The following is a 26235-nucleotide window of genomic DNA, read 5'->3' on the forward strand; positions in this document are numbered from 1 at the left end:
TGCTGCGAGTGGATCCGTCCGCAAGCCGGACGAACCTCATGGGTTTAGCACCGCTAATCGGGTAGACATTCGGGTCACTCAGCTATGACCAGTTGTCTCTTGACTTCTTTCTCCTACAGGCTACAGCACCCGCTGCGCTAAACCCTAAATCCTCGTAATAGGAATCAAAAGAAGGCCGAGACCAGAAAGTGGCTCGCCTTCGTTTCACTTGGTCTGTCGAGGAAATTCTTTGGCTCCAAGTTTTTGTTTTCTTCGTACTTTCAATCGGAAGTTTCAGCTCGAATGGCGGTCAGTTGCTACTTTTATGTTTGAGTGTTTAATTTTTTCCCCACTTTTGTTATTTTGCATTACATCTATGATCTCTCATGAAGATATCTCCAGACTTACTTGCGTTCTTCTGTAGTTATTCGTTAAAGCAACCGTACGTGAAATCAGATTGGTGCATTCGAGCCATTGTGCTCAAGAATTCAATTTAGTATATTTTTGCAACTTACTAGGGTTTGCCAAATTAGTTCCTTTTCTTAGATGTTTTGAAGACTTCGCTACGGCATTGGGAACTATAGCTTTTGTTGTGTATCCTATTTGATTGATCGCCAGTGTTGGTTAGAAGCCGTATGAACCTGCGTTTTATTTAGTTTGAAGTTTTAAACAAAATAGGACGAAAGGCAAAAGCAGTAGTTCGCATCATACTAATTTGTCGATAGTTTTAGGTTTCGCAGGGTTTTGAACCCTCTTGGAAAAGCATGACTCTTGTGGTTTGTTGGAAAATGCGTTGCATGTTAATAATCTGAAAATTTGATGCGAAAAACGTTATGTAACAAAGATGCCCTAACTCGGGATACATTGTCTAAAGGAAAAGACAAGTTGAGTTTATATGAACAACAAGTTGATATTCATGTGAAACCCCTGATCCATGTTATCCAATTTTGCTATTAATAACTGTTCAATATATTCATAATCCTGGTGGATAGTGTTATTCTTGCTCGGCAGGTGCAGAAAGGGAATAAATATGATGTAAATCAACAATAGTAGCTTAGTCCATAGAAGAAATTCAATAAATCAGTAGAGAGTTTCGTTGAAATTCCTGTAACAAAAGATCGAAGGCTTATATTTCTAACAATTTTTTTCATGCTCAGTACATGTCTTGAGGACCTTTTTGATTAGTCAAATGGCCTGAAGAACTCCTTGGGAAGAAATGACAATGCATTTATTTTCAAACTATTATTGGAAATTCTCATTCCTATTCAAAATTATGTGGCAACTTCATGTTGATATTGGCATGTATGTCAACACTTTCTTGACTATTTATTTTTAACACACCCACTAGATGCTTTACACAGTTATAATGCATTATAATTTCTATGGGCTTAAACTTGGAAGAGGTTGTGGATTTCCAATGAATTTAATTCTCCGTTCATGTATTTATGGGTTTCCCTTCTAACCATATATTGATAGATTCTTATGGCCTTGGCCTCTCCAACAATATTTTGATATATTATATGCTAATTCCATGGCCTCGCCATGAGGTTTCTCTAGTGCATTATCTTATTTCTACTGAAATAAGTTGGAAAGTCAAAGATTTGGGACTTGAGAACTTTGCATGATTGATCTCCAAGTACGTGAAAAAGTTCTCAGATTCTATTATAGACTTGATACTAGAACTTGCAACCAAGCCAGCAAATTCTTCAAGAAATTCTATTATAAACTAGATGTCCTTGCCATGATGTTTCAAAGGCTATGCCATTAGTCCATTTGTTGGAGTTTGGAACTTCCATGCAGTTTGTATCAATTGTGTGGCATGGTATGCTCCATGTTAGAGTATAATCTGTCACCGCTGGATTTAGAATAATTACCTATGCAATTAGAGGAAGATTCAAAACAAGTTTTACTCAAAAATATTATAATACTTAAATGCACTGTATTGTTTGATTTTTATCCAGTTTAAGAAATCATTTCATGCTTTATGTACTGATGGTGCGCAATCCGGCCGGTCCTAGCTGTCAACGACCTTGCCTCTGACTGGAGCAACAGGGGGCCTGAAACGGAGAAGAAAGTGGGGAATCTCCAGGGAGGAACCCAGTGAGATTACTCCGAAGCTCAAGTTATTTTTCTCTCAAAGGCAAGATAAAACCAGATGGCGCAAAGTTCACATACCTTGTTCTTGGGGGGTAGAGAGCCTTTTATAACCACTTCGCGCACTCACTCCTCGGCTTCCGTCAGGTCGGGTATGATTACTTCTGTGCTTCTGCCAGTTCGGGTGTCATCACCTCTGTTGAGACAGAACCGCCACTACTCTTTGTCGGAGCCGTCTCCGTAACTGGAGATGGCGGTGGCAGGTGGCCGTTGGAGTGCGGCTGTCAAGCGTCAGATCCCAAGTCAGTCAGGTGCGCCGCCCCTCGATACGGACTTCTTCGGTGTCAGGTACGGTGTGGTTTGTTTAGTTCGGTGTCCTGGAGGCGAAGTGCTAGAGTTGTGTGTGAGGTTAAGTCTTGAGTTCGCATAGAGGTGCGGCCCGAACTGCCATGGGGCAGGCCAATTTAGGTTGTTGCCCTTTGTGTTCGTAAGGCTCGGGGCCTAAGGGAGAGCTCGGGCTCCTTACGGGGAGTTCGGGCTCCTTGCAGGGAGTTTGGGCTTCTTGTAGGGAGTTCGGACCGCTGGTTCCTCCTTTCGGAGCTCGCGCCTTGGCGTGCTGTTATGCCGAGCTGTTGCCTTTGGCACGTGTTGAGTGGCCACGAGGTCGGGCCAAATCTTCCTTCATCAATTGCCCCCCACTCCTCGCGCTAAGGGTCTTGCCCTGGCACGGGGAGTTCGCGAGGTGGCGGGCGGATTTGTCCCGTACTTCGAATTGGTTGACTAATAGCGCGAGGTGCGCGTCGTCAGGATCTTTTCAGGTTTCTCAAGCGCCAAAAAAGACGGGAAACGCGCCAATCTGCCTATAAATGCTGACAGACGTGACAGCGTGCGCTTTATTTCAAAATTCAAAAAGCCCGCCGCTGGGAGACGTGACAGCGGGCGTCTTTTCAAATTTAAAAATGCGACGTTGCCGCCTTTAATGTGAGGAGACGTGCGCTTTCAGTTTCAAGGGACGTGTGGTCAGCACGACTGCGGGCCGTTGGATTGGCTTTGATCTAAGCCGTTGATTCTCGGTTACTGTGGGTATAAATAGTGGGGGATTCCAGTCGCTGTCATTATCCTGCGTTTTGCTTCTTGAGCTCGCGTCCAAGTTTCAGCTCGCGTTCAAGCCTTTAGCTCGTGTCCACATTCTTGTAGTCCGTTTGCTTTTTTCCGGGTGATTACCTTCCTGGAATCCTTCTTCTCCTTCCAATGTCGAGCTCGGATAGCTCAGACAGTTCTTCAAGGGGGTCGGACGCAGGTTCTACGAACCGAGTTGCATCCCCCGATAGTCCTAGTGAACCTAAGGTAGAACTCGAGGAAGAGTTCGAACCCGTAGGCCGAGTTGCCTCGGGTAGTTTGGCGACCTCCTCTCGTCGAGGTTGGACGTTAGACAAGTTTGGGCCCTCGACCATGACGCCTGAGGGGCTTCACTCCCTTATTACCCAGTTTCACTTGCCTAGGGAGTATGCCTACTTCATACCCTCGGGCAGTTTCCCTTGGGAACACAGTCCTGATGAGATCGTGATATTCCGGGAGCAGCTCGTTGCGGGGTTGCGCCTGCCTTTCCACCCCCACATTGTCGAGGTTCTGAACCACTTTGGCGTTACTGTCAGCCAGCTTCACTCGAACTCCATTCGTAACTTGGTGGGGACAATTTCCCTATTTTGCGAACAGGGCTTGCCTTTAGACCTAAAGATCTTCTCTTCCATTTTAATGCTTAAGAAGCAAGCGGGTCCCCTTCCTGGGCATAGGCAGGCGTATTACCTGTCTCCTCGCCCGGGTTTTAAGCTTTTACACGAACTTCCCAACAAGGTCCCGGCATGGAAGCGGGACTACTTCGGGGTGCGAAGTGCATTGGGGTGACCGTTCCAAACCGGGTGGGGGATGGCTGCCCCTGACGCCGGTGTTACGCTTGATAAGGAGACGGCGAAGGGCTTCCGGCAATGGGCACGGCTTAGGCTAAAATGCCATCATTATTTGTCGGAGGCCAAGCTTATTGAGGCCGGTCTGAGTTCGGGTAGGTTCCTTACTCAGAGGTTTGTCTTTTGTTTTGCTCTGTTCTTTTGTTTTTTTCTGATGCCGAGCTCATTTTGTAGGTGTGATGGACCTAGAGAGGACTCGTGGTGGGCACCTGTTTCACGGCATGAAGAGGAGGAAGCGAGTCGCCAAACGAACTCATGCTGAGCTGCCCCGAGACGCGGAGCCCGAGGTACCAGACTACCCGTATGTGGATCCGCCCAGGGAGCCCGAGATGGCCCCTCTAGTACATGAAGCGGCAGGGGCCCCTTATGCCGAGGCTACTTACACAGGGGCTCCCGCTTACTCTGAGTCTGCTTACACGCAAGTTGGGCCCTCAGGCTCGGGGGCCCAAAGCGAGTTCAGGAGCGTGTTGTCGCCGAACCACGCTCTTTAGAAGAGTAGGGAGGCCATCTATTCTGAGGAGGTCGCGGCATGGACCGAGCTTCCTTTGAACCAGGTAGCTTGTCGTGCTGCCACTCATGCCATGGTGGTAAGTCAGATTTCTTGTCGGGCTCTTTGCTTCTATCTTTCTTGCTGTCGTTCTTTTGATCATTTGTTCTTTCCTTTTGGTAGGTGAATTCTTCTATCCATGCCTTGGCGGCCCAAGTGGAAAGGAGCTCGAGGCAGGCGCGAGCTATTGAAGAGGCTTTCCGTGTTGCGGAGGCGGCTTCCCGAGCTGCTGAGGCGGCTGCTCACGCTGCACGGGCCAGGCAGGCGAGGTCTCAGAGAGATGCCGAGGCCATGGGAGTTGTGGTTGAAGCATATGGCGGACCTGAGGCTGGATTTGCAGCATCAGGTTGAATACCTTCAAGAGGATATCAGGGAGAGGACACAGATCTTTTCTCAAGGCATTGAGGATGCCAAGAAGAAGGCCGTCGATGAATACATCGCCTCGCCGCGCTTTGATGACCTGATGGTGGACTCGTACAGAAAGGGCTTTAAACTAAGCCGGTGAATGATCCGGAATACATACCCCGAGCTTGATATTAGTGCGATATCCACTTCGCGCATTACTCAGGAGATGGCCGACGCCGCTGATGGTGAGCCGGATTCTGAGGACGAGGTAGGACCTTCGGGTATCGTTGAAATGCCTTCTGATGGTGAAGTACCTCCGGGCCTGTGAGCTCGGCATGTATTTTTTTTTTTATTTTGAGAATGTACACTCCCTTATTTTGGAATGGAATGACTTTCTTTTGGTTAAGTGTTGGTTGTTCTTTTTCCCGAACTGACCGTATTTGCCGAACTGACCATATGCCCGATTTGTTTTTTGCCCAGGTTACTGTACTCGCGCGGCCTGTTTTGGTGTTAATACTTAGCCTCTGGTAGCGACTTTGTCCACTTCGCTTGGTGGTCTATAGGTAGTATCGCCTTAAGTTGACGACGTTCCACGTTCGGGGTACTTGTTTGCCCTCTAAGGTTTCGAGCTCGTATGCCCCCCCGTGCGCTCTCTTTACTCTGTAGGGCCCTTCACAATTTGGTCCAAGTTTGCCCATGTCGGGTTCGGGTGCCATGATCTTACGGAGAACCAGGTCGCCGACGCGGAAGCTCCACTTCTTTACTCTGGCGTTGTAGTACCGAGCTACCTTTTGCTGGTAAGCTGCGGTCCGGATGTACGCGAGGTCTCTTACCTCGTCCAGTAGGTCGAGGTTGGTACGCAACTCATCTCTGTTTGTTTGCTCGTCGTATGCTTCTAGTCGCAGTGTAGGTATTTCGATCTCTGCCGGGATTACCGCTTCAGTGCCGTAGGTGAGGTTAAAGGGGGTTTCTCCCGTGGCGGTTTTTTCCGCAGTTCGGTGAGCCCATAGAACACTTGGTAGCTCGTTCGCCCACAACCCTTTAGCTCAGTCTAGTCGTGCTTTCAATCCGCAGAGGATGACTCTGTTCATTACTTCTGTCTGACCATTTGCCTGCAGGTGTGCGACCGATGTGAAGTTCTGACGAATTCCCATATCTTGGCACCATTCCTGGAACTTGATATCCTCGAACTGCTTGCCGTTGTCAGAGATCAGTACCCGAGATAACCCAAAGCGACATACTATGTTCTTCCAAAAGTTCTGTATGTTTCGGGCTGTAACTGTTGCCAGAGGTTCAGCTTCTATCCACTTTGTGAAGTAATTTACTGCCACCCCTAGGAACTTCCTCCCACCTGTTGTTGGTGGGAATGGCCCCAGGAGGTCGATGCCCCATTGCACAAAGGGCCAGGGACTGGTGAGGTACTTGAGGTCGGCGACAGGCTGATGGTGAATGTTTGCATGCTTCCGACACTTGTCGCATTTTCTGACGAGCTCGACGGTCTCTGCCTTCATCGTTGGCCAGTAGTACCCTTGTCGAAGTGCCTTTTGAGCGAGGGCCCTGCCTCCCAAGTGTTCGCCGCACAGACCTTCATGAGTGTCGCGAAGTACGAGCTCGGCTTCGGTAGGTCGCAAGCAACGCAGGTAAGGTAGCGTGTAAGACCGTCGGTACAGTCGTTTGTCTATATGATGTATTTGGCTGCCTAGCGCTGCACCCTCTTGGCTGCATTGCGGTCTGCAGGGAGGGTTCCATTTAGCAAGAAGCTCGCGAGTGGGTCGATCTAGCTCGGCTCTGCCTCAAGGACGGGAGCGACCTCCTCTGCTCCACCGAGAATGCTAGGCCGAGGTAAGTCCTCTATGTACACGGTTCTCATGGTGTTGTGACTTGTGCTGGCTAACCGGGATAGGGCGTCGGCCTCAGTGTTCTCTGACCTTGGTATTTGCCTGATGAAGTGTGACTAGAAGTTGAGCAGAGCCTCCTTTACTTTTGCCAAGTAGGCGATCATAGTCAGCTCGCGTGCTTCGTATTCGCCCGTAACCTGGTTGACCACAAGTTGGGAATCGTTGCAGATAACTATGTGTTTTGCTCTTACTTTTTGCGCTAGGTTCAGTCTGGCTATCAGGGCCTCATACTTCGCCTCGTTGTTGGCTGCCGTGAACTCAAAGCGTAGTGCGTATTCCAGTTTCGTGCCACCTGGGCTGCGTAGCACTATTCCGGCCCTGCTGCCTTGCTGGTTTGAGGAGCCATCTACGTGAAGGATCTAGGGCTCCTCATCCCAGTTCGCATTTGTCCTAACCAGGAGAGATGCCACACAGGCTGCTACTTCACGGGGTTCAGACTCTATTGGCTTGGGAGCTCCGTGCTCACCCGAACTAGGGATCTCGGGCTCAATCGGCCTAGGGACTTCGATGCTGAACGTGCACTCGGCGATAAAATCTGCTAAGGCTTGGGCCTTAATAGCAGTTCGTGGCTTATACTGGAGGTCGTACTCGCTGAGCTCGATGGCCCATTTCGTCAGCCGACCGGAAACCTTGGGCTTGAGTAAGACTTGCCTCAGAGGTTTGTCAGTCAAGACGACGACAATGTGAGCCTGGAAATATGGGCGGAGTTTCCGAGCTGCAATTACCAGTGCGTATGCTAGTTTTTCTATTTGCGGGTATCCCGTCTCTGCTCCCTGCAAAATTTTACTAACATAATAGATGGGTCGTTAGACCCGATCTACTTCTTTTATTAGTACCGAACTGACCACCTCGTCGCTTGCCGAGAGGTACAGTTCCAAGACATCGCCCTCCTCGGGCCGGGTTAAGATCAGCACACTAGCGAGGTAGTTTTTTACCTCGTCGAATGCGAGCTGGTAGTCTCGGGTCCATTCGAACCCTTTGCCTTTGATTGCCTTAAAGAAAGGCAGGCAGTGGTCTGTCGATTTGGACATGAAGCGGCTATGCGGCCGTTTAGCCTCTGAACCTCTTTTACTTTTCTGGGTGGTCTCATATCTAGGATGGCCTTTATCTTGTCCGGGTTGGCCTCAATACTGTGCCGGTTGACGATGTACCCTAGGAACTTACCCGATGTGACACCGAAGACACACTTGTTTGGGTTCAGTTTCATGCTAAATTGACGCAGAATTTGGAAGACAGAATCAAAGTGTTGTATTAATTCCTGTGAAAACTGCGTCTTGACGACCATGTCGTCTACATAACATTCTATTTTCGTGCCAATTAAGGGCCGAAACAGCTTATTCACAAGTCTTTGGAAGGTCGCCCCAGCATTCTTCAATCTTTCGGGCAAGCTCGGTTCAGGTCGGTGTAGTCGACGCACATGCGCCACTTGTCGTTTGCCTTTTTCACCAGCACTAGGTTGGCTACCCAGCTCGGGTAATGAACTTCCCTTATGAAGTCTGCTGCGAGGAGCTTTTCAACCTCCTCGTCGACCGCCCTCCAGCGCTCTGGGGCTAAGTTGCGTTTCTTCTGTCTAATGGGTCTGACTACAGGGTCAGTATTAAGTTTGTGAGTTATAAGGCTGGGGTCAATACCGGGCATATCAGTCGCGGACCATGCAAAAATATCTAAATTTTGAAGCAAAAAACTCACCAATTCGGTTCGTAGAGGTTCCTTGACGGAAGCACCGATCTGTAGCGTGCGAGTCGGGTTCGTAGCCGAAGTCGGGATTGCGACCGTTTCCTCTGTGGGCGAAGCTCGTTCCTCGCCTTGCTCCGTAGGCTGTTCCAGTTCAAGGTCGTCAGCCGCCTTGGTTTTTCCCTTCAGGGCGGCAACATAACACTTGCGAGACTCAAGCTGGTTGCCCCGCGCTACCCCCACACCGAATTCTGTAGGGAACTTCATTGCCAAAAAGTAGGTGGAGACCACTACCCGCAAGATATGCATAATTGGCCGCCCTATTATGGCATTGTATGGGGAGGGGGTCGCGACCACCAGGAAATCGTGGTTGAGTCTGACCACACAAGGCCATGTGTCGACTTCCACAGGTACTGTTATTTTCCCGAGGGGCCTGACTTCCTCTCCGCTGAAGCCCACCAGAGGAGTGTTTGCGGGCTTCAGGTCGCTTTTCTACAACTGTAGCTGGTCAAATGCCGACTTGAAGAGGATGTCTGCCGAGCTGCCCGAATCCACAAGTATGCGCCTGACCTCGAAATCGTTGATCCTTAGTTTTATGACAAGTGCATCATCGTGGGGGTAGTGGACCCCTCGCGCATCGTCTTCCGTGAAGAAGATCGGTTCTTCCGTCTTCGGCCTCTTTGGAGGGTTCTGTTCTTCTCGGGCTGCTTCGCAAACTGACGTCCGGGCCGCTGCCAAGGTACAACCTGCTACCACCGAACCTCCCACTATCACATGGATGGTTCCTCGAACTGGCCTCTCTTCCGGAGGCTGTCGTTGCAACGGTTCGGCCGGCCTGCTGCTGGATTCGGGGGCGTCCCTTCCGTGCTCCCCTTGCCGACCTGCCTTATTGTTATTATTATTATCATGCTGTACAAAATTTCTCAAGTATCCGCGACGGATGAGTCCCTCTATCTCGTCCCGGAGATTATTACACTGTTCGGTACTATGACCGTGATCTCTATGAAAACTACAGTACAAGTTTTTATTTCTCTTGTTTGGGTTCCCCTTTAGGCGAGGTGGCCATTTTACGTATGAGGCGTCTTTGATCGTCATCAAGATCTCGGTCCGCCTCGTGTTTAATGGTGTGTAGTTCGTCCAAACTACTAAGGGAGCTCGGAACGGCTGGCTCGGCTTCGGCTCTCGGGCCAGGTTTTTTCTTTTGTCGATTGGGTTGGAGGGCTCACCTTCCCTCTTTCTTTTCTCGATCCCGCTTTCGGTCCTTTGGTTGATCTCTTCCTCTGTTCTCATGAACTTATCCGCGAGCTTGAGGAATTCGGCCACGGTTGCGGATTGGTTAGCTACCATGTGCCATTTGAACTCCTTGTGGTTTACTCCTCTCTTGGCCGCCGCGAGCTACACCGCGGGGTCCAATCGCGGTATCTGCAAGCACGCGTCATTGAATCGCTTGATGTAGCCCCGGATGGACTCTCCTTCCCTCTGGACTACTCCAAAGATGCTCTCCTCGGTTTTGGGGCATCGCTTGCTGGTGACAAAGTGCGCGGTGAAGACCTGCACGAATTGGGTCCAGCTTCTTATCGACCTGGGGGCCAGGTTCCTGTACCAAGTGCAGGCCACTCCCCTGAAGGTGGTGGTGAAGGCCACGCACATGCACGATTCACTGGCCCTAGCTAGGTGCATTTGGGACTGAAAAGCATCGATGTGGTCGTTAGGGTCGAAAGACCCGTCATACTTGTCCAAAGGTGGGAGCTTGAAGTTTCTGGGCATGGGGACTGCTAGGAGTTCCGATGCAAGGGGGGAAGGAACTAAGAGAATCGGGGTGGCTTTTACCTCATCCGAGCTTGTCTCTTCTTTACCTCTGAGCTCGGGCAGGACACGGGTGGCAATTTGGCAACTTCGTTGGTGCCTTCATTGTTGAGTGGGCCTGGTGCTGGCGTTGCTGGCGTTGCTGGCCTCTATGTTGCCGAGCTCGATGGGCCAGGGTTGTTGGTAGTCTGCCGCTAGGACGCTGAATCGATTCTCTGTCAGCGGGAGCTCAGACTTGGAGTGCCGAGATACCGACTTGGCGGGCGAGGTGCCTGACCCGCCGGCAAGCTGCGAGGCGGGGGTGATTTTTCTTTCCCCTCGGCCCGGGGATGAGGCCTATCTCTTGTGGGGGTTCTGAGGTTGGGAGGCCTCTCCTCAGTGACGGCGTCCACTCTGAGGGGAGGGCTTAACCGGCTTTGGAGCAGGGTGCCGAGGTGGAAGCAGTGGTTGGTTCAGAGGCAGTTGGGGGAACTGCTGCTAATAGTGATACTGAGAGATGTGGTGCAGTACTTGGTGCTGCTGGAGCTGATGTTGCTGGAATTGTTGCATTTGGGCTTGCATTGCATCAGGTCGTCCAACTGGTTCTGGCCGGTCGCCAGGGGGATAGGAGTTGGTTCAGTAAAGGTTGTTTCGACAGGGAGTGGAAAGGGGACGTTCATGGCAGGAAGGTTTACCGGCACCACTGTTTGTGGCGCATTCAGGTTGGGGATCCCATCCATCGGAAGGGGGATAGTGAACTGTCCGATGCACACCACGGGGACTTGAAGTTGTTCCCCGGTGGTGTTCATCTCCGTGCCACGTCCGGCATTGCTGAAAGAAGCCATGGGTGTTGGGGTTTTTAGAAAAAAGAGGTTATGAGAGTTTTAGAGGGAGGCTTTTAAAAGCGTTCCCACAGACGGCGCCAATTGATGGTGCGCAATCCGACCGGTCCTAGCTGTCAACGACCTTGTCTCTGACTGGAGCAACAGGGGGCCTGAAACGGAGAAGAAAGTGGGGAATCTCCGGGGAGGAACCCGGTGAGATTACTCCGAAGCTCAAATTAGTATTCTCTCAAAGGCAAGATAAAACCAAATGGCGCAAAGTTCACATACCTTGTTCTTGGGGGGTAGAGAGCCTTTTATAACCACTTCGCGCACTCACTCCTAGGCTTCCGTCAGGTCGGGTATGATTACTTCTGTGCTTCTGCCAGTTCGGGTGTCATCACCTCTGCTGGGACAGAACCACCACTGCTCTTTGTCGGAGCCGTCTCTGTAACTGGAGATGGCGGTGGCAGGTGGCCGTTGGAGTGCGGCTGTCAAGCGTCAGATCCCAAGTCAGTCAAGTGCGCCACCCCTGGATACGGACTCCTTCGGTGTCAGGTACGGTGTAGTTTGTTTAGTTCAGTGTCTTGGAGGCGAAGTGCTGGAGTGGTGTGCGAGGTTAAGTCTTGAGTTTGGATAGAGGCGCGGCCCGAACTGCCATGGGGCAGGCCAGTTCGGGTTGTTGCCCTTTGTGTTCGTAAGGCTCGGGGCCTAAAGGAGAGCTCGGGCTCCTTACGGGGAATTCGGGCTCCTTGCAGGGAGTTCGGACCGCTGGTTCCTTCTTTCGGAGCTCGCGCCTTGGCGTGCTGTTGTGCCGAGCTGTTGCCTTTGGCACGTGTTGAGTGGCCACGAGGTCGGGCCAAATCTTCCTTCATCATGTACCATTTCATTTATGCATGCGTTTTATTAAAGTACATGCTTATAAATTGTTAATTTATGTCTTATGGAATGATGATTTGCTATGTTGTCGAGTTTCAATTGCTTATTGCATATTGTGTCTATCTAATATTGCAGACTGTTCCAGTTAATCCAAAACCATTCTTGAACAATCTGACTGGAAAGCCTGTTATTGTAAAGCTTAAATGGGGAATGGAGTACAAAGGTATTTCCTTCTTGCTAAAACTTCAAGTGTGTGTTCATATGTGTGTGTGTTTTGGCTTTAGATATATCATCTCTAAGAATAAGCTAAGTACTTTATATACATGATATTTTCAGGCTATCTTGTGTCAGTTGATGCCTATATGAACTTGCAGGTATTGTTTATTCCTTTAGTTCATCCATTTGATTCATGCTTGATGTCTATGTAGCTTTTCTTATTTGATTTTATTCTGAGGCCAGATTTGATTGTTGTTGGATACCATATTGGTTAGCTTTTAAAAGACAAGAACTTTATCATTCAGAGATCTGCCTTAATTTGGTTTTTGAGCTGTTTGATTGTTGCCCATTGGTAATTATATATTTGTATATGGTATTATTACCAACTAATTGATAGCTTTTTGCAGCTAGCAAACACTGAAGAATATATTGATGGACAATTCACAGGAAATCTTGGAGAGATTCTGATCAGGTAGTTGCCACCAAGATTATGGTGATCTATGCTTGCCTGTCCTATTTGAATAATAAGTATTCCGCAAACTTGCAAAGTCACTTATTGAATATTTTTTTGATCGATTCACTTATTGAATAATTAGGTAAATGACTTGATGCATGATGTGGTGTTAAGCACCAGAAGGAATTGTGCTTCCTTCATCAATTAACAATTTAACATGAGTATGCTGTGCATATTAGTAGACTTGTCAATTAGTGGGTTTTCTCTATTTGCTTATTTCAAACCTTTTAACCATTTCCTAGTTTGCCAAGTAAACTAGTGTCAGGTATTAGTTCAAAACGGACCTATGTTTGATTGTTAAAATGCTTGGGTCATGTATGGCATCTGGTCCATAACCATGTAAGTCTTGGCCAACCAATTGAACAGCAGCGAGACATGTGGACTACATGGTTAATGTGGGGTAACAGGCAGTAGGCACCATTAAACATTGTCTTGTCTAGCAGTGTCATGTTGTACTTTTCTGGGAGAACTCAAGTTTAATTTAACTTCTGTTATTTGGATAACTTATAAACCTTTTCTTTTCTGTAATGCATCAGATGTAATAATGTTCTCTATCTTCGTGGAGTGCCAGAAGACGAAGAAATTGAAGATGCTGAACGAGATTAGAAGTATGCAGTAGTTTCAAATTTTGTTGTTGTCATGCTTGAGAATTTTTTTAGATGGGTCATGCTTGAGAATTGATGGCTTCATATGATGACTTTGTTATATGATGTAATTAAATCGTCCCTGATGCAAAACCTTTTTTTTTTTTGCTCGGTAAAAATGGAATACCATGAATTAACATGTTCTGGACCTACCTTTACCTTTATATCAATGGCCTAGTCTTTTCCTTTCCATTTTTTTCTTCTGCGAATATTTCATTGGCCTAGTTATTTTCCCCTCTTTTGATTGATAAAAAAGCATATTAATTTCATTGGCCTAGTAATCTCCGGTTAGAAATTTTGTTGCTCTGAAAAATGAGACGAGAGATAGAACAAGATATCAGCACATCTGAACATGCACTGATGCGCTTGATGCATCTCTTATTTCAAACGGCATTTTATTGGTAAAATAGAAAACACAAAATTCCATAATTTGTTAATGAGATCATATGGACATTCATGCTAGATTCAGGTGCAACAGGCAAACGGGAAAAGAACCATCGACCCTACCCTGATTAACTGATTCATCGAGTTGCAATTTAACCATCGACCAACCCCTCCTTGGTTGATGCTATGCTATACACAATCTTTGCGTATTGTGTGCATTGATATCTTGAACCTTTGAACCTTGAGTGGGAGGATGTCTCCTAAAGAGAGAATTTCTGACTAGAATTAGACATTGAAACCTTTTTCTGGGTTGGCTATCCCGCTGCCTGGTTTGTTTCACACTGAACGTTGCGTTCGTTTTGGACTAGATTAAAAATAGAGCGTAAATAGAATTGCCTAGATCTTCTCTTTTGATTTTATAGCTTTTATCGTCGCCTTTTTAACAATTTATTGTTTCCATTATTTCATATGCTTAATAGTAAATTTACAGAGAAACAACCATTATTCAACCATTACACTTACACAGAGTAGTTGGTTGCAGAGAAATAAAAAAGAGGAAGGATAGAGCGGGACCTTTCTGGTCTGCAATCTGGTGGGGGGCAGATGTGAACTCCGCTCGCACGAGCCTTCCTGGCGCCTACATGGACAGACGCTACTGATGTGGCATACGTGATTGGTGCCCATCTGGCGACAACTAATTCCCAGCAGATCAGAACTCGAACATTACCAGACCAATCAACATAAAACACGTGCAGAAACAAACAAACAAACGAATCAGTAGTTCAGGACCGTCCGTTGTATTTGGATAGATCACTGACGAGACAAATCATCTCTTCCAGAGCATCAGATTGGAATCCTATGTAACAGTGACCGGTCCGGCAGTTAAGAGTTGATAATGACATTGGAGTTTTTATTTACACGTGTCACCACCAAGTACAAAGTGGCACATCGAGCACGTACAAAATCAGAGAACAAATGTACGGTAATCGGAGCCCCACCAACACAGAGTCGCCAGCCACCGGCCCATCGCATTGGCAATTTGGCATCTTCTTTCCTTCCTTCCTGTTCCTGAACTCGGCTCGGTTGATTGCGGTTACACGGCAAACATTTTGACGAGTCTTTTCACTTTTCAATTTCGGGACTCAGAGCTGGATTTTCCGCCATACGAGAGATCTCTCCCATGCATTCATTCGAGCCTGTGGCTGACTGGCTCTGGCTCTCTGCAACCAAAACGATACGCGTGAATGCACTTGTCACGGAATCTCTCCCGCTCTTTCTTCTAATCCCTTCGAAATATTAAACTGGATGTTGTGCATTGCGACTACGCATTAATAAGGTGGACAACACTTCTTCGGCCACCGAACGCATCGGTTTTGTGCAAAGATCAGGTTCTTCGCTTTGCCAGATCTGGATCTCGCGGGTTCTTTAAACTTCTTTGACGTATTTTTCTCTCTCTGATTAGCAGATGATATCGTAGAACTCGTTCATTATTGTACCTTTTTCATTTAGGGAGACCTTGATTTGTTGGGCTTGTTTATTGTTCTTTTCGTGCTACGGACTGTCAATGGAGATAGAGCCTCTTCATCTTTTCTTCATGTCTGTTGTAAATCAGTTTCAGATTTAAAGAATAAAGATGGTTAGACTAGAATCCTGGGAAGGAAGTTCATTGTTGTGAGTCTAATATATTAAGCTGGGGCCTCTTGTTATGGTTCTAATGGTATATTTCACTAAATTTGTCTGAGTTTTTTAAAAGGTTGACAAATTAGAGAGATGGAGGTTTCTGGTGCGCAACTTTGTAAAATTGACTCAGACTGCTTGAATGATGGAGGCTCTGAAGTCTCGAATTTGCATGGCCTTGAGTTGGAATCAGCGGAATCCGGTATCCGTAGGAGTCTTGGCTCAGACCAAGAATTCGATTCCATGGATGCATTGGAGATCTTGAGAGAAACTGTGAGGATCCTTCGGTATAATTCCTCAGGTTTCCTGGTGATTACAGCAGTGCTCATTTGTCCCGTCTCTGCTGTTGTCCTCTCTAATATCCTCGTTGACCATTCCATTGTAAAGAGACTGACTAATAGGCTCTTGTTAGTTGCCAAGTCAAGTGGGCTGCCCTTGAAATATTTTATTAGACAGTCTTGCCAACGTTTATCAGAGATGACCATTTCTGCTGCTTTCTGTTTCCCTTTGTACATCACATTCTCGCTATTATCCAAAGCTGCAATTGTGTACTCTGTAGATTGCACATATTCCAGAAAGAAATTCAATATGTCAAAGTTTTTTGCAGTTATCATCAAGATCTGGAAGCGCGTTGTCTCAACATATACATGGGCCTGCATGGTTATTGTGGGTTGTCTGGCCCTGTTTCTTGTTCTGCTGGTTGCCGTTTGCAACATTGTTTCTATCGTAGGGTGTCCATCTTCTGTGATTGTTTATCCAGCTGTGATGATGGGACTGGTATTCTCCATAATTTTTGCCAATGCTACTATTATCTGCAACCTTGCCATCGTCATCTCTGTTTTGGAGGATATATCAGGCCCTCAGGCTTTGCTTAGGTCAGGTGTCCTAATTCAAGGCCAGACCCAAGTAGGGCTTATAATATATCTTGGATCAACAATAGGGATGGCATTGGTGGAGGGGTTGTTTGAGAATCGAGTGAAGACTCTGAGTTATGGAGACGGGCCTTCCAGGATATGGGAAGGACCTCTTCTGGTGATTATGTACTCCATCGTAGTGCTTGTTGATTCTATGATGAGTGCAGTGTTCTACTTCACTTGTAGGTCATCTAGTATTGAAAGCTCAGAGGGAGAGGCCAACACCACCTTGGAAGTTATCGATTTTCCCTCTAGATCAGTTGGTATTGACTGATATCACCATGCAACATTGGTTCTGTTTCATATCACTTAATCTCAGTTAATACGGAGAAAGGTGGAGTTTTGACTAGCAGACAATCATTGAAAGATCTAAGCATGCATTCAATTTATTTTCCAGCATCAGTTTTGTAATGCTGATGCTTCAGCTCTCTAAGAAAGGAAAGCATCCAAAAACCTTGTAGCTGCAAAGTGTTGATCAGGAAGAAATTTTGAATACGGAGCATTTTGGAATTTTTTTGGGTATACAATGTATTTCTTGCTGTGACTCGAAATTGATAGAAAGTTACCTCAAATTGTTTAGGAAATGTTCTTTTCTTCTGTTTTATATTTGTACAAGTATATCACAACTATAGCTCAAGAGTTTGGAATTCATGGATCAAAATTGATAGAAAGTTACCAATTATGCAGTACTTCTATGTCTAACAATGTTTATAGATGGAATGTTATAAATGTATTTTTTGTTTATCAGTTCCGAAGTGTGGATAATGGTTGTTCTTTTCACGTTTGTAATTTTTCTGAGTAATTCATTTTATAACATAATTGTTTTTTCAGTGAATGATGCATAATTATCATTATTTTAAACTTTGCTTATTGGACCACATTGCTTATCAATATCCATGGGAAAGAAATGCCTACTTGCAATTACTTGTAGAAGACGTCTAAAAACTAAGGCAGCATTTGGTACTGTATCAAGGGAAGGTTTCTGGTGTTCTCATGTACCAGAAAGATTCCCATGGAATGTTACAAATGGTTCCTAATATGCCTTAATGTTGCATCTCCTATGTAAGAATTTCGAAAGTCCCTTTTCTAAATGAAGATTTACCCTTTGATGGTCTGAACAGTCAAACATGTCTTATGCAGCTAATCCAATATGTTTTCAAGAGTTCAAGTTTTCTTCTGTCACACATTATTTGGAGTTGATACTGAAACAATTATCTTTCACAGAATCTATATGTATGTACGTTAATATTGGAAAATAGAGTATTCAATTCATTTTAGGTCCTGGTGATGCTGATTCACCAAATACACTAAACGACTCAACTGGTTCAAAATGCTAATTGGACGCTAATAACATTGTAGTATTGGGCTTAAACCAGTTTGATACAAAATCAGATATTTATGTTTAATCGTTCAAACAGGAAAGGCAAGTGAAAATTGGCCAGCCTAAAGGACATCGATGCTAAGTTTCCACTCCTCTCCTCTCCTCTGTATATTTAGGTGTCCCTTATCAGATAATCTTGGTGTGCAGATAGTATTTGGAAAGTATAAGAACCATTCCTTAAAGATACTACCAAGGTTCAATTTCCATTTATTAACCCTTATCCATTGTCCCTTCTGTGGAGTTGCTCTTTTAGAAGTCCAGATTTCTTGTTATTAGTTTCAAAAGTTAAACCATTTGATATTATGCAGGTTTCATCTTCAGCATGGAGATTTACCCAAGGATCTCATTTTGAAACTTTCACAGGTTCTCCTTGAGGATTCATGTATAATGAAATGGCAAAACAGGATTCATGTAGCTGAGATCAGATGATGATGATGATGATGATGATGATGATGGGTTGTCCTTGAAGACTCCAGTACAAGGTGACTCATCTTAAAGCTCAGTGCATGCATAACATCCGCATGATTTTGGAAATAACTAGCCCCAGTCATTTATTTATATGATTCTCTTCATGGAACCATAATTTTATATGATGTTGATACTACTCTAGATGTTTATGAACATTATACAAGATAGATGAGAATTACTTCCTTTCTGATAGCTCTCTTTTTCTGAAACATTTTAAATTCAAGCATAATACATGTATGACTGAACTTTTCTTCTAGCTAATTTATTTAGATGGAACAGGTTTTATAGCTACAAGGATTAAGTACATCCTGGATAGACCTCAAGGTGTGATGTGTGCCAATTTCTGATCCAGTTGGATGACTAAGCACCCATTATGTAAACTTTTCCAATTGTTGGATCAAGCAATATATTTGTGGTGAGCATTGACAACAGTGGGATATATTGGATAGTCGTGTTAACTCAATCACAATGACTCGTGGCATTAAATGGTCCCACTAGAGAGCCAACCAAAAGGTAGATCATGCCTACCTTCAGATGTCCCACTTGGTTTTCTGTGAGAATGATAGATGCTCTACATAGTGGATATCTGGATCTTTAGTAAAATGTTATGTACCTGAAGTAATGCAATCAAAATTGAGCTTCAACTATAAAATAGTAAGCACAGTAGATTTTGTATGTTTGTGCCTTTATATAATTTACTCCAGTGAAGTAGATAACAAGTAGTTCCAAACAGTGAAATGATGATCTAATCTGTTCATTTACATGGCTTAATCTGTTCTATTTCTATATATGTTTATTTGTATCCTTTGAAAGCCACATATTGTGCATTGGACTTTCAAATTAGCTTACATTAACACAGTGGAGAACTCATTTATTTCTCAGACTTTCATAGGAGAGGAAAGGCCTTACTTGCAGAGGATCCAAGTTTAGCTAACATGCAAACAGAAGAGCCTGGTTGAAGCAGTATGCCAGTAACTTCTAGTTGCTTGCTTCTAAGAAATCCAGGTACTTAGTTTTCTTACTTCCAGGTATCTTATAGGATAATAAAAATCAAAGCAAGGTATCTCCCATTGGGGGGGGGGGGGTACCGGAAAGGTGTGCAGTTACTTTGAGCAATTGGTACCAAAAATGACTGTCACAGAAGTGGAAGCAATGATCTTTCCACTAGGCTTAAATGATATTTCAGAAACAGGCCATCCAGTGTGTTAAAAGTGCAAGGCGCAAAAAAGGCGCAGGGGCCCATTTGCACCTGAGGCACAAGGCAAGGTGCATGCCTTTTTGAAGCAAGGCACAAAAATTTAAAAAAGAAATGCTAAAAAATAAAAAAAAAATTGCCAGAAAATTCAAAAATGCCAAAAATTCAAAAAAAATGTAAAAAAATCAAAAAATATTAAACATAATATTAATAAAAAATATAAACTTAAATTTTAACATAAATGTTTTAAAAAGCCTATTGTCTAAATTAAATACATAAACATAACATGTAAAGTGTATTCAAATGAGAGTTTAAAAATAAAATCAAACATATAAAACATTTTCCTCAATTGCATTACTTCAAGTAGCTATGTGATGTAAAACATATTATATTCCTGATTCTATAAGCCGCCTTTGTGCCACGCCCCTCAAGGCAAGCCCAAACAAGTCTATATTAAGGTCTTAAATTCTTAGTTCTCACACAAAAATAATGATTTTATAATTTTAATTTCTTTTTAAGAAGATATTCTATTAGGATTAATGAATGAACAACATTACCAAATAAGGGGTTCTTGGAGCTTTGGTGAGCAAGCGAACCAGGTGTACGCCTTTTGAAAGGGCTACACCTAGGACCTAAGCGAGGCACAAGGTGCATCAGACGCACACCTAGGCTCACTAGGCATGCACCTTTTGAAAGGGCTGCACCTAGGACTTAGGTGAGGCACATACCCTAAAATGCACCTCGCCTGTGCGCCTAGGCACACCTTTTAAATCACTGGGGCCATTGATGGTGGTATTAGATGCAATGATAGTGGAATGAGATGCCAAGATGTAATCTCTGATTTGGGGAACTTGCAAGTTGCAAGATTCTGCGGGGTGTCTGCAGTGTTTCTTGACATCCAAGTTCTCGCTAGTTCACTAGAGATCTCCTTTCAGCATGTATAATTCACATGTTGAGAGATCTCCTTTCAGCATGTTATTTCATGCACACATATACACAGTACAAAAATATTAGAGGAAAACAGAAAGGAAGCTATCCAAATTTGAGTCAAACTACGGTGCATTTATGAGTGTTTGCCATATGTTAAATCAATATTTTAGCCTATCAAGTTAAAGACATTACACGGTGTACTTGTTTTTCATTGATTTACATTTTACAAGAACTTTACGTTTTACAAGGTATACTTACCAGCAAGACTTTAACAATGTTAAAGATGTCAGTTATGATGTGTTGTTATTGTTTTCACTGGTTCATGCTTTTTTTTTTTTTTTGCTTCACAATGCACCATAGATTTTGCCTCCAAATTTAATTCATTTGTAATTGGATCAAACATGAGTCTACCCCTATCTAACATGATATGATCCATCCAGTAATTCTTGAAATTTACTTTTGTGCCTTTAGAGTCATAGGTTCAATTCCCATGGAAGTTATTTTGAAATCATTTTATTCATGATATACAATTTGAAATTTATTTTTAGTTTATTTTATTTAATGATCTTCAATAATATCTAAATCCAAGTTCAATTTAAATCTGATGGATAAATTAATCCAAGTTTGTATATAAATATTTATGTTTTGATCTGTTCAATTTGCAGCCCTTTGTTACTATCAGTGTATGTAATCTTTCTTCTGTGGTTAGAGAAAAAAGCAATGTAATCATTCTTACACATTTCATGTGTTTTTAATACGAAAATGTTATTGTGCAACTCCAAAATGTAATAATGAGGGAATTGATTAATTTTCCCAACTAATTTTGGAACGTTTTTCCTTCTTTGATGGAGAATCATTCAGTGCCTTTCGGACTAATCTGCTAGACAAAACCTGTTATACACAATGCATCAACCAATCAGATCTACACACCTGTCTTACAAGCCCGGATCTGCCAATACATCTTCCAACAAGATTTATAATAACATGTTTTGTACTTGTATGTTGTCATTGATGAAGTTGTACTTTGAAAGGGCAATCATGCATTGCATTAGATATGCTGTTATATATCATGTTGAAAGCTGTGGTGGTAGCGTCTTATTGCTAGCAGATTCGGGCTCTTTTTAAACTCGTCCCATCTTAAGGTTTAATTTAGATTTTTTGTTTTCTTATTAACTAATGGAATAGGGTCAATAGGATGCTAGAGGACAGAGCAGTCCATTGGATCTGTCCCTTTGTAGTTATAGTTTCTTTCAAATTAAGGGAGCGTTTTATAATTAACACAAATGTTTTTGTTTTAATTTTTTTTTGGAATTGCCGCATCAGTAATAAATAAATAAAAACATGTTTATAGACTCTGTTTTTGTACTCAAAGGGAAAAACAAGTTGATTTTTTTTCAAAAAACAATACATGTTTTTGGAACCAACAAAATGTTGGTTTTTAAAACAAAGACAAATTTTTTGTAAAATAGAAACTATATGATATATGGAACATGATGTTGAATAATCAGATGAAAACATGTTTTTGAAACTAAATTCAAGAACATGTTTTTTATTCCAGTTTTGGAAGCAAAAATATACACAACCAATAACATGTTTCTTGTATTTTTGTTTTAAGAAACAATCTATTTTTCAAGCAAGATGGTTTTGATTCCTTTTTGGAACAGGCAACAAGAAAAACAATTTATGTTGTAGAACACCCCTTAAATGAACAAAACCCTATAAAACTCTAAACATAAGTTATAATTTAAAGAGTATCTGTCTACAAATGGCGTCCATTTGTCCTAATTCAATACTGAATACAAATCCATCAAGGCAATCCAAATTTGATCCGTTTATAATTGGATTGAATATGAAGCTAATCTGATTCAATATGTTCCAATCCAATCTGATAATATTTAAACATTTACATCTATGCTTATATCTGTAAAAATTAATATATATTTACTAGGAAAATTTGGTTTGAAAGTTAAATGTTTTAGGAAGAATCATAGGTTCAAAATCTAGAAGTTATTTTCAAGTCATAGTCATCTTATCATGGTATATGAAATTATTTTTAACTTGTTTTATCAATAATATATAAATTACTCTGATTATTTTTAGTTTAATTCATCAAAAAACATTCAATATGCAAATCTGGTCCAAGCGTAATAAAAATCCAATGTATAAAGCTTCCATTTGAAGTCAAATATTAGTAATCAAATTTGGATCACGCCTTTGCAGCTGACTCTACAACTAGGTAGAATTTGCAGAAACGTCGCAGGCAAGCCATAGGTCTCTCCTCACTTGGGGCTGATTGAACACTTGAACTGAGACAGAAAAAATGACACAAGTTTCGAAGTTTTGGGCCCCCATTAAGTGGTGATTCTTATTTCTTATTTGTCGACCGTGATACCCACAAGCCATAGGGCACTTATATTTAACATTACCTCAAATTAATTTCCAACTGGAATGAAAGAAAATTAGGCTGCATTTGTCGTTCCTTCTTCTTCTTTTAGACTAGCCTTCCCTTTTAAAGAGGTGTGGTGTCAACCTATACTTTTGAAGGTCAGGAGTTTCTGTTGGGAAGCCTTTTCTGAAAAGAATTAATACAGTAAATTTGTTTCAAAGGAAAAAACTCAATAGTTGTTTGTCGCCTCACCGATATGTCATTTGTAAAGTTGATGGTGAGTCTGAATATCATTTACTAATTTCCTATCAATTTGCTAAATTCATTTGGGAATGGTTTACTTTTCTATTTAGGTGCATGTGGACTCCTCCATTGAATGTGCAAAGCTTATTCACATTCACTCCTAACTGGTCAACAAAAAGGGCTATGATTATGTGGCAATGTGTTAGGACAGTAGTTTGTTGGACTATTTGAGAAGAGAGAAATTCATGAATTTTTTTAGAAAAGGAGAGAAGTTGGAAAATAATATTGGAGATTACTCATATTAGGGAGATACATTGGTTAAAAACTTTGAACATGCTTGTAGATTTCTCAATAGATGAGTTGCTAAGAAAGTTGAAGGAGACTACTCATATTAGGGTGATACATTGGTTGAAAACTTTGAACATATTTATAGATTTCTCAATAAATGAATTGCTAAGAAAGTGGAAGGAAATTGTAGAATCAGCTTGGCTAAAAAGGTTTCAAGTTCTTGTTGAACCCCTCCACCTCATAGTTTTACTAAATTGAATTTCAATGGCAGTAATATGGGCAACCTAGGGCCATCTAGAATAGGGGGAGTTATAAAAGATGAAAAAAAGGAATCTGTTAGCCATGTATTCTTGTCCAATTGAGGTGGGAGATTCCTTGAGGGTTGAGATACTAGCAGCTCTTGAAGGGTACAAAGGGCTAAAGGCATGAATATTAATAAATTAGTCATAGAAGGAGATTCTAAAATTGTGATGAACTGGCTAAAAAAAGGACAACTCAGGCTTTGGAATTACAGTAATAAAAAGAGGAAATTTAAATGACTGACTAAGGACCTTGAAGTTCAATGTACATGGGTAAAGAGAAGTGCAAATTCATTGACAAAGGGTGAACAAAAACTCTATTTTTTGAACTGTGTTGTAATTGCTTTATATTTTGGGTGTACATTGGTTGTATTCAGGAGTTAATACTTTTAGCTCCCTTGCTCTATAATCTTCTCAATCTTTTAATAAAATTCACTGTTATTGATAAAAAAAATGCCCCTATGAACAATGAATTTTTAACTATAAAAAGGAGATAAATCCTTCAAATAATGCAGCCCTAAAACGAAATTGGTCATCAAACCAGACTTTTTATTCATAAGCTTTACTTCAAAATAGCCAAAGATATCTCATCGAAAGGAAAAGATGTAACTTCATTTGATCATTCTGATTTTTTTTAGGTGAATGGTGGACCCTGACCCCCAGATCTACGAGTTCTGTCCCTTGTATTAATTTCCACACTCACACTCTCACGTAGCTTTAAACACTACCAAGTTTTAGTGGACTGCATACAAATGTAAAGGTTGAGAAAATCCAACTCAGGGCCATGCCCATGTGAAGTTCCCAAATGCCAAGGGATCAACGATCTCCTCTGATTCGGGTTTCGAAGGAAATTTTTCTAGGAAGAGAGGGAGGTCCCTAAAGCAATTTTCAGATGTTAATTCAACCAATGGTATTAGTAATTGCATGAGCATCTTGCTATACTATAGAGTAGAGACCCTATGAGAGAGCGACTGTCAATAGTTGGGTACTGGGTAGACGGTAGACTCAATGACCTCATCCTATCTGATTGGGGAAAAGCCATCCACATGATTGACATCTCACTATAGACCCGGGCCTTGTAGGCTTATAGCAAAGGAATTTAAATCAATGAGTGATATTACCTTACAAATGCAGATTGGGTGGTACCACCACAGAGTCCACAATGTTGTATCATCATCATCATTCCAATAATGAACAAAGTAAGCCCCCTTTTTCTTGGCCATTCTTTTTCCCTTTTCTTGGTGTGAACTGTGAAGTTCTTCACACTCCAGTAAGTGGCATCATTGTCTCTCTCTCTCGTTTCTTAAATACCATCATTCTATCACGTTAATACAACCCTTTGATGTAGTTATTTTGAAAGGACCTTTTGTCACTTGACAAATCATACTACCTTATTCTAATAAGCAAGGTTTTTAAAATCGGACTAGACAGGGAACCGTTCTGGGTCTGGTTTCTGGACCAAATGGCCCAACCGTCCAGTCCAAATGGACATCCTGCTCTCTGACAGAAAATTTTTAAAAGTTAAAAAATAAAAAACGATTAAAAATCATTGTCCGAGTCAACGGTTCGATCGCCCGAATTTGCTGACCAAATCAACAGTTTTTTTTACCAAAAAACAGTTTTAAGGTAAAACAGAACCAATCAGATGACTGGTTCTCGGTCTTTCCAGTCCGACCATCCAGTCAGGTTTTGAAAACCATGCTATTAAGTCTTAACAACCATTTTTTGTTTTTGACATAAACCATCTCTCTCTCTCATATTTATTAAATACCATCAACCCTTTTTGAAAGGATCCCTTTTTCCACTTGACAAATCATACTACCTTACTCTACCAAGTCCTAACAACCATTTTTGTTTGCACATAAAGCGTCTCTCTCCCTATCTCTCTCTCTCACATAATTCTTAAATACCATTATTCTATCACGTTAAAACAGCCCGATGTAGCTTTTTTTGAAAGGTCCCTTCGTTCCACCTGATAAATCTCACTAGCTTACTGATCTATCAAGTAGTCTTAACGACCATTTTTTACATAAAGTATATACATTAATCCCTCCCTATTATGATATCCATGTGGACCTATATTATATACTCTCGTCTCTTTCTTTATAGTGTTAGATCATGTAATTTGGGTACTCTTCCTTGTACAAGTCGTCAGCTCCAAGCTTCAAATGTATATACTATGTACTTGGAGAAGCTACCGAGAAACCAATTTCAGAGGATACACACTAAAAAGACCACTCAATTCCATCCTTAATCAGATGTACTTAATAGAAAGAAAACCTATTATCTCCACTGGCTTGAAAGCTTGGATTTTGGGTCCTCTGACCTCCACTCATTGACCCTTAAGCTCTAACCAATCCACTCATGTGAGAGTTGGGACACCCATCCTCCCCCACAATTCTTTATTGCTTCTTTTAGATTCTTTATGTTCATAATACACTTGATGGATAATATCTTAGTGGATGAGATGTAAGGTGATATATTCCAAAACCCAAACTAATTCTGGTAGGTCCATCTGGAATTAAAAGTTAGTAATGAGAGGGTAATGACATGAATTGCTTACTCAAAAACTCAATTATGGAAGTATGGAATCAGTGGCCTTTACAGATCATCATCTTAATGTCTTCTTCCTCACTGACTCAGGGGATCAGAACCAAGTCACCCCAGACCAATGATAACCCCCAACACTTTAAAATTTTTACTCCATTAA

At 42.7% G+C, this 26235-nt stretch overlaps 2 protein-coding genes across 3 annotated transcripts; both read left to right on the forward strand.

The window, feature by feature from the left end:
* The first annotated feature begins 117 nt into the window (after positions 1-117).
* LOC104598314 (putative small nuclear ribonucleoprotein F) lies at positions 118-13550 on the forward strand. 2 transcript variants are annotated; one of them, XM_010260332.3, is made up of 5 exons: positions 118-288; positions 12122-12209; positions 12323-12360; positions 12610-12674; positions 13253-13550. In XM_010260332.3, the coding sequence occupies exons 1-5, from the start codon at positions 283-285 to the stop codon at positions 13320-13322; spliced, it is 267 nt and encodes an 88-aa protein (XP_010258634.1). In that variant the 5' UTR covers positions 118-282; the 3' UTR covers positions 13323-13550. The 2 variants fall into 2 exon arrangements, with proteins under 2 accessions (XP_010258634.1, XP_088757789.1); XM_088901663.1 differs by lacking the exon at positions 118-288 and adding an exon at positions 9863-11960.
* Positions 13551-14106: 556 nt separating this feature from the next.
* LOC104598320 (uncharacterized) lies at positions 14107-17081 on the forward strand. The gene has a single exon (XM_010260342.3). It carries the CDS (start codon positions 15515-15517, stop codon positions 16607-16609), a length of 1095 nt encoding a protein of 364 aa, XP_010258644.1. The 5' UTR covers positions 14107-15514; the 3' UTR covers positions 16610-17081.
* The last annotated feature ends 9154 nt before the right edge of the window (positions 17082-26235 follow it).

This window comes from Nelumbo nucifera, chromosome 3, assembly GCF_055504915.1.
Source record: "Nelumbo nucifera cultivar China Antique chromosome 3, China Antique-T2T, whole genome shotgun sequence".
In the NCBI taxonomy this organism is placed as follows: domain Eukaryota; kingdom Viridiplantae; phylum Streptophyta; class Magnoliopsida; order Proteales; family Nelumbonaceae; genus Nelumbo; species Nelumbo nucifera.